General features: G+C 42.6%; 1 protein-coding gene across 8 annotated transcripts in view; it reads right to left on the bottom strand.

The window, feature by feature from the left end:
* The window catches only part of EIF4ENIF1 (eukaryotic translation initiation factor 4E nuclear import factor 1), a 39,445-nt gene that overhangs the window by 9,384 nt on the left and 16,550 nt on the right, over positions 1-13,511 (bottom strand). For all 8 annotated transcript variants that reach the window (XM_015475598.3, XM_024977832.2, XM_010814190.4 and 5 more), the window contains exons 5-10: positions 12,723-13,009; positions 12,222-12,423; positions 8,707-8,882; positions 3,798-3,933; positions 3,404-3,583; positions 2,531-2,763 (exon numbers count right to left, since the gene is read on the bottom strand). In XM_015475598.3, coding sequence (XP_015331084.1) covers positions 2,531-2,763; positions 3,404-3,583; positions 3,798-3,933; positions 8,707-8,882; positions 12,222-12,423; positions 12,723-13,009 — 1,214 coding nt within the window. The remainder of the gene's footprint in view (positions 1-2,530; positions 2,764-3,403; positions 3,584-3,797; positions 3,934-8,706; positions 8,883-12,221; positions 12,424-12,722; positions 13,010-13,511) is intronic.

The following is a 13,511-nucleotide window of genomic DNA, read 5'->3' on the forward strand; positions in this document are numbered from 1 at the left end:
TTAGTAAGAAGCCACAAGTAGGAAATTTTGATAATTTACAGATTTTAATGTTCACAGCAACCTTTGCTAGCTATTATCTTTAACAAGATTTACAGATCATAGATGGTATAAAAAAAATGTGAGTTCAGCCAAAATCATATTTCAGTTTCATATTTTAGGAAATTTAAATGTTATTATTTTTAAGCAGCTATTCCAAAGTGGGTCTCCTATTCAGGGCGAAATTAAAATCTTCCACTTTCAATTCTTTTAATGCAGTAGCAGTTATACTTTGCATCCAACTTATATTACCTCTGGTGCTTCAGAAAACCCTTGTGTGTCCGTTTAGCTCTGCTTGAAGTGTTTCTCTGTCAAGTTTCCCTTCTACCAGCTGGAACTGTGAAGGTCCACAGCAGTGTCCTCAGGCATGACAAACAGCCCCAAATATGCAAGTGTTTCATGGTTGGTTTTGGAATTGGAAAGGACTGTAAGTGATTTTAATAAGATCTCCTCAAGAGTCATTTAATTCCAACTAACAAAAACAAACGCACAACTTTATACTAGATGGCTTGCTATATCTGGAGGATAGAGTCTACAACTTAATTTGGAATAGAGTTTAGACTGAACCGATATGTCCTCTTTTGGGGATAAACAATATGACTGAACCAAAATGGCTGGAGGCAGATCAGAAATAGTATACGCAACACACACAGCTGTAGTAACTAACGGCTTGGAAGCAGTCCCTGACGAACAGCAACATGCAAATTAAGCAGTATTTTGGGATGATGCCTCGTGCACTTCATAGATTATTTCCTTGTTGTTGTTTTTCTAGATTGAGTTTGTGTTCCCCTTTGCCTATCATCCACTCCTTTATGCATCTGTCTGAGGCTCATTCCCTCAGCTGAAGCCAGATATATTTCAGAGCACTGAACCCCCAACATCAAGCAAGTTATCTTCACAGCTTAGGGGCAACTGTGTTAATATCAAACCCTAGAATCATATCTAAAACAAAATGTTCAAAAGCATCATTGGGTAAACAGTTGAACCCACCCCCACCCCCGCTCCCATTTCTTTACTAAGACTAAAAGAAGCTATTTACAAGATTTGACCCACCCTGCTGTGGTCAGCACCTAATCACCAAGACAGAAGGTAACAAGAAAGCAGAGCAGGACTGTTTACAGCCAAGTGATCTGGTCCTCATTTGAGAGCATTTACATCTAATAGTTCCTTGCATGGAAATTATTTAAAGCAGCTTACAAGGAACATTCCCCTGTAGCTGGCATGGTGTGGTCAGATACACAGGAATAACTCTACCTATCTGCAATGTCCCCTTCTGGAGGTAGAGAGTCAGGTAGGTAGGCCAGGAACAATGGTATCTATGTTAGGATTTATCACTAACAGCTAGTCAGATTCAAAATATCAAATTCAGATATCAAATATCAGATTCAAAATATTCTCCCTTGGTACCAGGCACAATGAAACACATGCTTCCCCCATGGTTAACCAGTAGTTCCCAGACAAGAAGGTGTCAAGAAAAACAGGCAAAACTCAATTTGGTAAATTTGCGATAACTTAGCAACTAGAATAAGTCTATGTTTTTTGTTTTTTTTTAATTAATATTATTTGATTTACTGTTTCCCTTTCACTCTGTAATCATCAAGGGTTAGCAATAGTAACACACAGACGGTGGCTAAGAGGCACCCTCTAAATGTGTTATGCGGAAGACTAGTGTGGGCTACACACCTGTAATTTACTGACATACAATCACCTTGTAACCCAACTTCATGCCTAAAGGTGTTTTATAAGTTTGGAGTCACAGCTTTTTCTATTAATAAATAAACAGAATGCAACTGTCTTGAAAAATCCATCTTAGATACTTTACAAATGCCATGTATATCTGTCAACTACCTAATCAAGAAAGCAAATAATCCCAGGTATCTGGGAGCAATTAGGAGTAGTGAAAAGATTTTACTATAAAAATATGGTAACATTATTTTAACTTAAGTAGCTGAATAAGGGCTTCCCTGGTGGCTCAATGGTAAAGAATCCTCCAATGCAGGAGATGCAGGTTCCATCCCTGGAGAGGGAAGATCCCCTGGAGAAGGAATGGCAACCCACTGCAGTATTCTCGCTGGGAGATCCCATGGACAAAGGAGCCTGGCAGACTATAGTTCACGAGGTTGCAGAAGAGTCAGACACGACTTAGCGACTAAACAACAGCAAACAGCTGAAGAAACAGAAAACTCTCTCTAGAGTTCATCCCTAAAGGTATTTTTACACCATTTTTTTTAAGCACTGAGTTAAGATAAGCAAGTCATATCTGAATCCATCAGTCTCTCTACTGTCATGCACAATACATACAGATAAACCTGCTTTCTCAAGTAACAACAGAACAGTGCTAATTGGAGAAGACACAAAAGCATCGAGGATCAAGTGACTACTAAAGAATTTCCAACTTACTCAGAGTACCTTTTAAAAAATCCATTTATTGGATGGGACGTGGAATAGAAAGAGAGAAAAGGAGAAAAGGCTGGGGTCTGTGCCAAATACTTACACTGACTTTAGGCTGAGAAGGCAAAGTCCCACTTGCCTTCATGGTGCTCACTAGCTTGTTGAACGCAGTCATGTCTCCGTCTTTTTTGAGCTGTCGATTGCTGGCCACAGTACTCAGGGTCTCCTCTAAATGTTCTGCCATAAAGGGGGTCGAATTCTTCACTTGCTGGTCAACCTTCAAGCCCTTGAGCCCTGCTTCCACCTCCTCCACGGAAAGCACAACCCCTGAATGTGCTGAAAGGTTGAGAAAGTCTAGGTTCAGCCAAGCAAAGGAATATGTGGTAGGAACTCTCTTTGTACTCTGTGGTGGATAAGGTGAAAATGATTTATTTCACAGTTGAACTGAAGTTGTCAGGAAAGACTGGTAACAAATACAGACAAACTGAAGGCACCGAGATCCTGCAGGAGGATGTCTATTATAAAGAGTCTTCTGGAGACTCGTGATGAGGGACAGGAATCCCAGACAGCCCAACAAGAACGAGAGTGCTGCCTGCACGATGGTTATTCTAGCATCAAGGCTGCATGTTCAGGGCTTATAACCTAAGCAAGAACACGGCAACCCAGGGCAGAGGTGTGAGCAGCTGCCAAGTTATGCTCAGGAGGACTGAATATTCACTGGAGGGCTCTACTCAGGCTCCAGGTGAGCAGGACTTAGAAGAAGAGTTCTTGCCACAGAGTTCAATGACCTGCTGATCTGGTAGATTCTCAAAAGAGGTGGTACTGTTTGATAAGTGTTTTTGAAGAACATTAAACAAAACCCACCATCTATTTGACTTTTGATGAAATAGCAGTCTGTTAGAACTGATTCTGCCTTAATTAAGACTCAGCATCCAAATGTTTTAAATACCTAAAACAGACTCTAACAGACACTTACAGCTCTCTTTAAGCTTTTCTTTATTTGCAGAAAGGCTGGAAAGAAGAGGCTTTAAATCCACTTTGGCTTTCTGTAGCATTTCTAGAATATCCACTTTAGTTTCAGCATGGTCTTCTAATGGTATAGGAGCAAAATAATTCCCCGAGTTCTGTCCAGGAGAGAGTATGGCTTGTTCCAGACCTAACATGGCAAGTTAATATATGTATAATTAATTGGTCTTCAAAAAAGCACAGAAACACATCTTCAACAATATTAAAATGACACAAATTGAAGGATATTTTTCAGTATCCAGAAACCCATGAATGCTAATGGACCCCTGACTAATAAGGATGAAATGAACCATATTAAGGAAAGCTCAAGTCTATGTCCAGGACAGAATCTGAAGCAACTGTACCTGCAAGTCTCTCCAGTTCTTCATGAGGTGTTGACCCAAGGCTGCTGGATCGGCTTCCTGATCGGCTCGGGTTAGAGAACCACCTACTGAACCGACTGGCAGAGACTGAACCTTCTCCCAAAACATCTTCTATCATCTAAAGGGAGAAATGAAAGAAGCTAAGATAACAGTTTCCAGGTGAAAAGGACAAGAAGGTTCAAAATTTAAGGAAGGGTCACTTACTTTGAAACTTCCTTTGATGCTGCTGACCTGAAGGCAAACACCCTCAGAACTTAGGATTTTGAACATCTTTAACTTCTCTTCCCCTCCTGGATCGTTTCTGAGTAACCCAAACTTGGGCATAACCATGTATTTTCTAAGCATATAAAGCAAAACCTCTTTGCCACAGAAAGTGTTCTGATTTTCTATCATTTGCCTCATTAGAAAATCCATGAATGTTCTAAGAGGGCACAGTTTCAAAATCAAAATCAGCACCAAAGTAAAGCATTCCGCTGCCAACCTTGAGTGGCCTTTAACTAAGCATCAGGTGTGGAGAGCTGATGAAAGAAAACCCTTGCTTCAAACTTCAACACCCTCAAGGTTGTAATAAACACCGTGAAATCCAATGCTGCTAATTTCAGAACCCAAAAGCTAAAAAAGCAGAGCTCATATTTCCAAGTCAAAGTTTAAGAAGTGTCAAAATGTGAAAGACAGACTTTTAAATGATCTCTAATATCTGTTTGAACTTCATGGAAAGTTTCAGGTGTTTGTTTTCTTTTAAATCTGACCTCCATAGTTTTTGGTTTAATAAGAGTGATTAAATGATGCATTATGATCAGAAATAATTTTTCAACAGTGTTTCTTAACAGTAATTTCTATTACCAGTCCTTCTTGAAAACTAGATTTAAGCATTTTTTGGAAAGAAATTTTCAGTTATACCCTATTATAAATCTAATTAAATACCCAAATTGATCTTTATGCAGTGCTCTGATCAATATTTAGAAAAGACAAGATAAAGCAAATATCAATCCAAAAATGAGGCCCATTCTTGACGATAAGGCATAAACAGCAAACAGGTTTTTCCCCAAGACTTGTACATATATGACGGAGTTAGGGACTTTGTTTTATCTGAAATCTAGAACTCATACTTCTGTCTTCGCAGGTATTGTTCAGCAGATTCAATCACATTCCACTTGTAAACTCTTACACCTTGAATAATGCCGACTTTCAAGTGTACTAATTTGCAATCATTAAATTTTAAGATAAACATTATAAAGTGATGTTTCACTGTGAAAAATTGGGAACTGTACCCAAAACACAACCGCCTTGGTGAAAAATGGTTATTTTTAAAAATAAAAGCTACAGCTATTTAAAATATTTTAATTTTAGAAAGAGTTTGAAATTTTACAAATAGCAAAAATAGCTTAGCACTGTACTTTGTTTTTATTTCCTCTGATCGTACTGTATAGGAGAAAAGCCAGAAGATACACAGGAAGAACGTGAAAAAGTAAAGAAAGTGAATATAAGGTATCTGGATATTTTCTAAGGATTTGACAGTAAGTGTTGAGAAACTCATTTCCATACTTTGATCAGTGACCAACTTTGTTAGAGAAGCTTAGTTTTATTATAGCTAAAACATACGCAGAAACAAAGTCGCTTTTACTCATGTTTACTGGAAATGCCAATTTCAAGAACTAGAACATTTTGAAGCCAAAAAGAATCCTAAGAGTCAATCTGGTCAGTCATTTTTGCCACAGGGCCAGCTGGGATGCTACAATGCTCAGCTGAATGCTGCTACATCCCACATCCTCCTCTAATCAAGTCTTTGAGGAGGCTGTGAACTGCAGTCTGGTATGTTTCAAATGCTCCTTCTAGACATTTTTAATAGCATTTTTAAGGTCACCCATACGACTGCTAGTTTGGTCTGTCAGAGGTTGTTTAGACCGCTCATATCCTAGGATTCATATTATGCTGATACAGATACTGTGAAATATTTTTGCTCTTTGACAATTACTAGCTTTTACTGATCAATGCTTTTCTTACTTTCCACTTTCACTGAAACGTCTATATTTTTGTATTTGCTTCATTCTGGTTTGATTTTTCTTTGGATTTCTAATGAATGCATTTAAGGCTACCTGTTTTCTTCTTAGCATACTTTTGACTATACCACCAAGGTTTTTCTTTGTCTCATTCCTGTTCATCACTAAGTGATTTAGGATTTCTGTTTTGATTTCGTTTTCCTTCATTTGACAGTTCTATGTACTTGTAGTGTGTCAGGCTCTGTGGTTAAGAGGTGCAGATCTAAAATCAAATTATTTTTCATTATTTATTTGACTGAAATTATTTGCACATGTGATCCAAATTTTCATTTTGTACAGATTTTTGTGGCTGTCAGCTTCTAATGTATTGTAATGCTAGTAAATATAACTTACAAATATAGGTGCAATTCTCTTTATGCCAATTTCTACCCAGTATTTATGGGGCCTAAGTGCCAGGTACTATCTCAAACATTTTATATAATTTGTCTGTTGATATTCAAACATTATATTGCCCTTATCTTCCCCAACTGATTGGTCATTTTCTGAGAATTATGAGTCTAGTTATTTATAAAGCACAAACAGAGCATCTCTTTTTACTGATCCCAGCTTTGCTTTTAAGTGAACCTATTGTAGAATACATACCTTAGTGAGTAAGTACCTCCATGAAAAACCTGGAGAGAATTCCTAGCCTAGGTTCCTATTCAGAATTAACCAAGTTTTGGTTGAGGGTGAGGCTAAAGGATAAGACAGTGCTCAGCTCCCATTCCTCCCGTTTATATTTTATAGGCAGTACAGTTGTGGGGAATTTGGAATAAAGAACTCTTAACTCAAAGTACAAAAACTAGAATTCAGTTTCCACTACTTACTAGCTATGTGACTTCAGAAAAGTGATTTAAATCTCTCTGTGCCTGCTTCGTCATCTATGAAACGGGAACAGTTGTAATCTAACTTACAAGGTTTTTCTGGGGATTAAATGACCTGTTGAATGTAGAGCCTAAAACAGCACAGCATGCATGTTACCTATCATTACAAGTTCAGCTTTGAATTCTCTGTCAAGACACACAGGTAAGTTTCACGGGTGCTCACAGTGGGAGCCAAGTACAGGCCTCTAAATTTTGACCTTTAGCTGTGAAAACTTTTTACAATAAGATTTCCATTGTCTTCTAAGAGAATGCAAAAAAAAAAAGTCACTAAACACAGTTGGTGTAAAAATAAAAAAATTACTGTCCCCTAAGAATTTGAAAAGACCACTCGGTTTTATATCGGGTAAATTAAACTCACATCTGGATGCAACCCTTCTGCTCAGTGAGCCAAAGGACTACTAGTCAGCTCACTGTAAGCGAGATATCAGACTAGGAGACTAACAGTTAAAACTGTGCTAGAACTTAAGCAGCAAAGCCAGGCAGCTGCCAGTTGGTTTGCAGCCACCCTCCACCTGCTCCTGACCAGCTCCATGGACAAGTGTGGTCTTGGGCCAGGCTGGTCCACAATAAGTTCAGAGAGCTGCAGTAAGTGCTTAGAAACTTTGGTAGCGATCTGGCATTGCTGTGATATTTTTACTTTATACTAAAGTACTGGTCCTCAGTGGACTGGAAACAATATCTGGTCCTCACCATAGAGAATTTAAGCTCTACTGCCCTAGCACACTCTTGCCTGGAAAATCCCATGGACGGAGGAGCCCGGTGGGCTGCATTCCATAGGCCCATTATTCCATGGCGTCGCAAAGAGTAGGACAAGACTCAGCAACTTCACTTTCACTTTTCACTTTCATTGGAGAAGGAAATGGCAACCCACTCCAGTGTTCTTGCCTGGAGAATCCCAGGGATGGGGGAGCCTCGTGGGCTGCCGTCTCTGGGGTCGCACAGAGTCGGACACGACTGAGCGCCTTAGCAGCAGCAGCAGCCCTAGCACTCACCTGTGGCCCTACACCTGTGAGTGCTATGCAATGTCTGCTCACCTGTTCTGGGTGGGCATCTTTTAGGCTTTGGGCAGCAGGCAGATGACAAAGGAGACAGGACAGCGCAGCCTGCTTGGTCATGCCCAGTTTTGTCCACTCATGTAATAATCGACCAGGAAGCAGTTGTAGTTGAGGAGTCAAGTAAGTTAAAGTCTGTGAACCAATAATTCTAAAGGACTGGCCAAACTTACTAGCTGTATTTCATGTCCTATAAATGATGTCTAAGATGTACAGTTGCTCTTGGTCAAATGGCCTTAAAAATTCTATCTCATCAGTCCTATGCACTGTTTCAACAACTACAGAGTTCTGAGGACATAGGTCACAGTTTTGTATTTTCTCTGAAAATTTGATGAAGCATTGCTAATCCCTAAGTGGTCAAAGGGGATGCGGCAAGGGCAGGGACGAAGAGCAGATGTGGGATATCTTATTGTTTCTATTTTAGAAGTCGAGAAAGATTAGACCTCAGCAGTTTAACAGCAACAGTGATGGTGTCCCACGTTCCTTTCCACAAAAGGTTTTCAGAACCATCACATCACACAGGTACCACCTAACCAGCCATACCCGAGGAATGCAGATCAGTGTGGTACTGACCACCAGTTATAAAAATCCACCTCCACAGTAACTTTTTACAACAAACACTTGACTATTTAAAAATAGAAGCAATGTTCTTAAACATCTGAAGAATTCTTAGTCCAATGCTAACAGCCTGGAGAAAGAGTTAACTGGTACAGAATCCTCACTCAATCATTTCTACTTAGCCTCTCAAAACAAAGCCAACAAAAATTCAAATAATATTTAAGAATAAAAGTCAAAAAAACCTCCCAATCATCTAGCAAAACAAAACTTTTAAATAGAATCTTAAAGATTCAGGTCAAATTTAATCCCAATTGGCTGATCCAATTGTGATTAATTATAAGCATGCTGCTACACTCACCGAAGCCAAGCATGGCACCTTATCAAGGTTAAAGAATTCATTAAAGTCAAATTCTCCCGGGGACTGCTCGGGCAAGACGGCCTCCCTTGGCACTTCCTGATCAGCAGCAGGCTCCTGTTCGAGGATGACCTCCACCTCATCCTCTTCAGCCACTCCTCCATTGCACTCGACTATGCCTGAAAGCAAAACCGGACAAAGACAGTCTGATCAAGCACACTGCTCCAGAGGTATTCGGTGGCCTCGGCACGATCACGAATGCAGAAGAGCCGCGGGTGACTTTAAAAGCAGACTTCCTGTACCGGTGCAGCACTTGCCACGTATGGCTCCTACGGGGGCCAGGGCAGGAGAAAGCCTGAGTACCAAGCCACAACACCAACTTGACTCAGCAAGGGCTATGGTCCCTCCTCTGCCCCGTCTTCAAATTGTCCATAATGCAGTGGATCTTCTTCTAATTTTATTTTTAAAAGGACAATCTTTGAGCATATCTTATACGAATGGAACCAAATTGACTTGGCTCTGCTTTCACCCATGCGCCTGCATTAACACTTTAAGTCAGAGTAGTTACGTGAAACCTAATCCAAGGGCAATTTTCACTTGCCTACTGACTGTAGTTCATCCTTCAAGGCAAAGTTCAAACCTTCACTGGGAAGTATGTCCTGCCTACCCAGTTTTACCCTACCAGAAAATTAATCACCGCCTTCTCTGTAATATGTGTGCTATCCCTCAGAGTACATACCACACTATATTAAAGTCTGATGAGACTCGTCGGCTTTGCCTTACTGTACAGTGCCTGGTACGTGTAAAACACAGTTACGTCCAGATGTGAGGATGGGAAGATAAGGGAAGCTAACATCTTAGTTTTAGCCAGAGGATGGGGCATAAAACAAAATCCTTCAGATAAAAACAAACCCTTTTTTTTTCTTTTAAAATAAGTGCACTGAGAGATACAGGAAACTCAACCTTTTAATCTGAAGGACAGAGCTCCCAAAGCCCTTCTCTATAAAAGCACCTGTGGAAGAGCTGCTTATGGTTTCAAGATCATAGCAGACACGAAGTCCTCTTAGGGGGAAACAAAAGAGTACCCATCCCCTCTCGAAAGGCCCCCACAGGCCTGCAGTCTTGTTATCACTCAGCCAGGATATTCTAGACCAAGAGAGGCTACGTGCTAGCGTCTGCTTTGGTTCCAACAACACTTCAGAAAGCTAGACAGCAAGGCAGGGGCTACAGCGACTGAAAGGTGGGGGGACCCACTCACCCAGGTCATGACTGTCAGGCGGGGGTGGCAGCCAGGGCGGCAGCAGTGCTCCACCATGTGGTGCTCCGTGCTGTGCCCAGGCGGCAGAGGTGCCCGCCCCCTCAGGGCCTGGGCCTTCTGAGGGCCTAAGGCCCCAGCGAGGTGGCGTTTTTGTGCCTCGGACAAGGCAGTGGGTCAGCAGACACTTATTGCCAGACAGCAGAGGCCGACTGACATTTAACTAAAACTACTACTTAGGTGGAGGTAGTTTCCTCATTTTATAGACAAAGAAACCAAACCCTAGAAAAGGCAAACAACAGCCTGATCAGTGCCAAGTCTGTGTTCTTTTCCACTAAAGCAGCTTCTCACTCATCGAACCTACTGGAACCTGTCTGCCTACTTCACAATGAGAGCCAGCAGAGTCTGAAATTAGTTCAAATGCTCACAGAAAAGCTTTAGTGATTCTCCTGTTCTCCTGTGTGGAGATGAGAGCATCTCTTAACAGATGAATGGCTTTTGCAAGCGGCAGAAGTGCCCTGTGTGTAATTTTATGCCAGCTTGAGAGCAAACTGGGTCTAACAACTGAGAGTGGGTAGGAATATGCTCTAGCAGACGAACACAACTGGCCATTTATTATGATGGTCTCCAAAGCCAGGGACCCAGGAAAGATAATTAAAGTTAGGTTTTATCATATTTCAGAATGAACATATGCTTTTCTTTTTTTGGCCTTGCAGTGCAGCATGTGGGATTATCTTAGTTCCCTGACCAGGGATCGAACCCATGCCCCCTGCAGTGGAAGTGTGGAGGAGTCTTAACCACTGGGCAGCCAGGGAAGTACAGAATGAATACAGATTTTTCATTAGAGAGAACACAAATTAAAATTTTCTATCAATGGAGACCTTTAACCATTTCCTCCTTCCAGATAATTTTTTTTTCTGTTTTAAGTGCAATACATTCAAACTTTCATTCATCACCATATATACAGTACCTAGCACTGGGCCCTCTATGCTAGGTGCTCAACACACACTGTGTTAAAACCACGCAGGCAAAGAACACATCTGTTTTGTTGATGGCTATACTAGCACTGTGATGTGCCTGCAAGGAACTCAACACACGGAGTTCAATGGAAAGCTAAAATACACTTGTAAATGGGCTCAAAGGCACTCATCAGCCCTCCCTGTCTTTTCATTCCTGCAGCCAATAGACAACTACAGGACACGTTCATCTTAAAGACGGTCGGTAGGGCAATTAACCACTGCCGGTGACAGAGCCAGGAGCCCTGGATGCTGCTTGAGGCTCTGCCGTTCAACCCACAGGGCCGGGGCCCTGCTGTCACCTCTTTCCAGGCCTGTCTCTTTTTGCATCTGTGAGCTGAGGAGGTGACACTACTGATATATTTCGCTACTTTTGGTTCCTTCTTTGTTGATACAGCAATGGCTAAAATTCATATTTCATCTTAGTTCAGAAAAAGATTGGCTTTTTCTCACCAGAAGCCTGATCTTTACAATTAGGTGAACAGATCACACTTGGTGGCGTTGCCTTCACCTAACTGAGACAAGACAAAAGCATCTCTCAAAGGCAGTTTAACTTCAAAGTCTCTCAAGCTGCCCACTTGCCTCTTCACTGCTTCCTCCCAAGACCACCAGCCTGATCACTGCCCTGAACATGACTATGAGCTCCACCCTGCAGCAGGCATGCCTCATACTTCAGCTCTGGCTTCTTTAGTTTAGCCAGGGAGGTGCCTGAAAAAGTGAGTTTGGGAGAAGCCAAGTGACAGCTGACTAGGAAGGCCTACCACCACAATGAGGGAGGCTGGCTCAGAAGCACGAGCATCTTGCTCAACTTCACTACTCACTTCCTCAACGTCCACCTATGGAGCCACCTATGTCTCCACTTGCTCTAAGATGGGTACAACAGCCTCTACCTCACAGGGCTGTTAGAAGTAGGATTATATAGACAAAATGCTAATCGCATGTCCAGTATACATAGGCTCAATAAACGAGACCCCTATTATTTCTATCACATACTCTTACCTCTGGGGGGCCCTTTCGTGTACACAGTGCTCTTACTGGGTGGGGAGACTGCTCTGTTTAGCCCTGCAGGCAGGACACAAGTTGAGGAGACGTACGGCCTACACAGTGAACTCACGCACAGGAAGCAGCTTCACTGTTCAAAACATGCCACTTCTAACACTGCTGCCTATCTCTAAGTGTAGTTAAGCCAACTATAAACATGTTTCATTTCAGAACAGTGAGCTTTCCCTCCCAGAGGTCTTGCTGACCTTCCTTCACAGAGGCTGTTCGTCGCCGCGTTCTTTTTCTCCCCTTATGGTCTTCTTCCAGTATCTTATCATCAAAGCCAGTCAGCTCAATGGTTTCGGACTGACTCGTGGGTCCAGCTGAGAACCATTCTGGTTCTTCTTCTGTGTAGGAATCGTTTCTTCTACGCTCACCAAAGACACGCTTACTATCCACAAACTCCCTCTGGAAAAGTACACAATGCAAAATAAAAAGTAAGATTCTAGTCAAGGCATTTCTACCTCAGTCCAAGTCTTGATGAGTTAAGCGATGCTCGGTAGCGCGATGAAGATGCTCTGTGGCGGCCTGACGCTGCTCCCCACCCCAGCTCTCGGCTCCTCCCTCTGTACTAGGATGGGCTGTGTTCACCCAGCATCACGGCTCCTCCCTCTAGACTAAGATGGGCCGTGTCCACCCAGCGTCACACAGCACACTGGTATAAATGAAGTGCACACGCGAGGTGCCAGAGGATCGAGGAGACAAACCCTGAAGCGCTTGTCCTTGTAGTCCCTCTCGCGGTCTCTCTCTCTCAAGTCTCGCAGGTCCTTCTCGCCAAGACGGTGATCCTTCTCAAAGGTCCGAGCAGAGATGATCCTCCCGCTGCCGATCCTGCGTCCGCCAAGCAGGCGGAGCCCGTCGCCGTCTTTCTCCAGCGGGCTTCCTGAGCGCCGGGAGCTGACGGCCGCCGTCACGTGGCAGCCCCCTCCAAAGCTGCGTCTCTGTGGGCTGAGAACAACATCTAAGTCATCTTCCTTCACACGCTCTCGTGGATCTGCAAAGATGCCAGAAAGAGAGAGTCAGGTGAACCAGCAAGGGTAGTTCTCCTCCCTGGGGTAGGGGTGTGTCTGTGACTGGTGGCCACTGGGGTCCTGGGAAAGAGTCACCACTGAAACAGCCAGAGAGTTCACATATTTTTAACAAAGCGTGCGCCTTTTGCTTCATCTCTGGAGGGAGAAATGTACTTCATAATCAGTAACTTTCCATGATTAATCTCCACAGTCCTTTTAACTAAATTCTTTCTTTTTTGGGGTTGTACAGCATGGGATGCAGGATCTTAGTCCTGGTGTGTGTGTTCAGTTGCTCAGTGGTGTCCAACTCTTTGTGACCCCCTGGACCACAGCCTGCCAGGCTTCTCTGTCCGTGGGATTTCCCGGACCAGGGATCAAACATGCACCCCCTGCAGGGGAAACGCAGAGTGTTAACCACGGGACTGCCAGGGAAGTCCCTTAACTAAATTCTTATCTGTATAATTATTAGCAAATGTTTCGTCAATT

This window comes from Bos taurus, chromosome 17 (genome assembly GCF_002263795.3).
Source record: "Bos taurus isolate L1 Dominette 01449 registration number 42190680 breed Hereford chromosome 17, ARS-UCD2.0, whole genome shotgun sequence".
Classification (NCBI taxonomy): Eukaryota; Metazoa; Chordata; class Mammalia; order Artiodactyla; family Bovidae; genus Bos; species Bos taurus.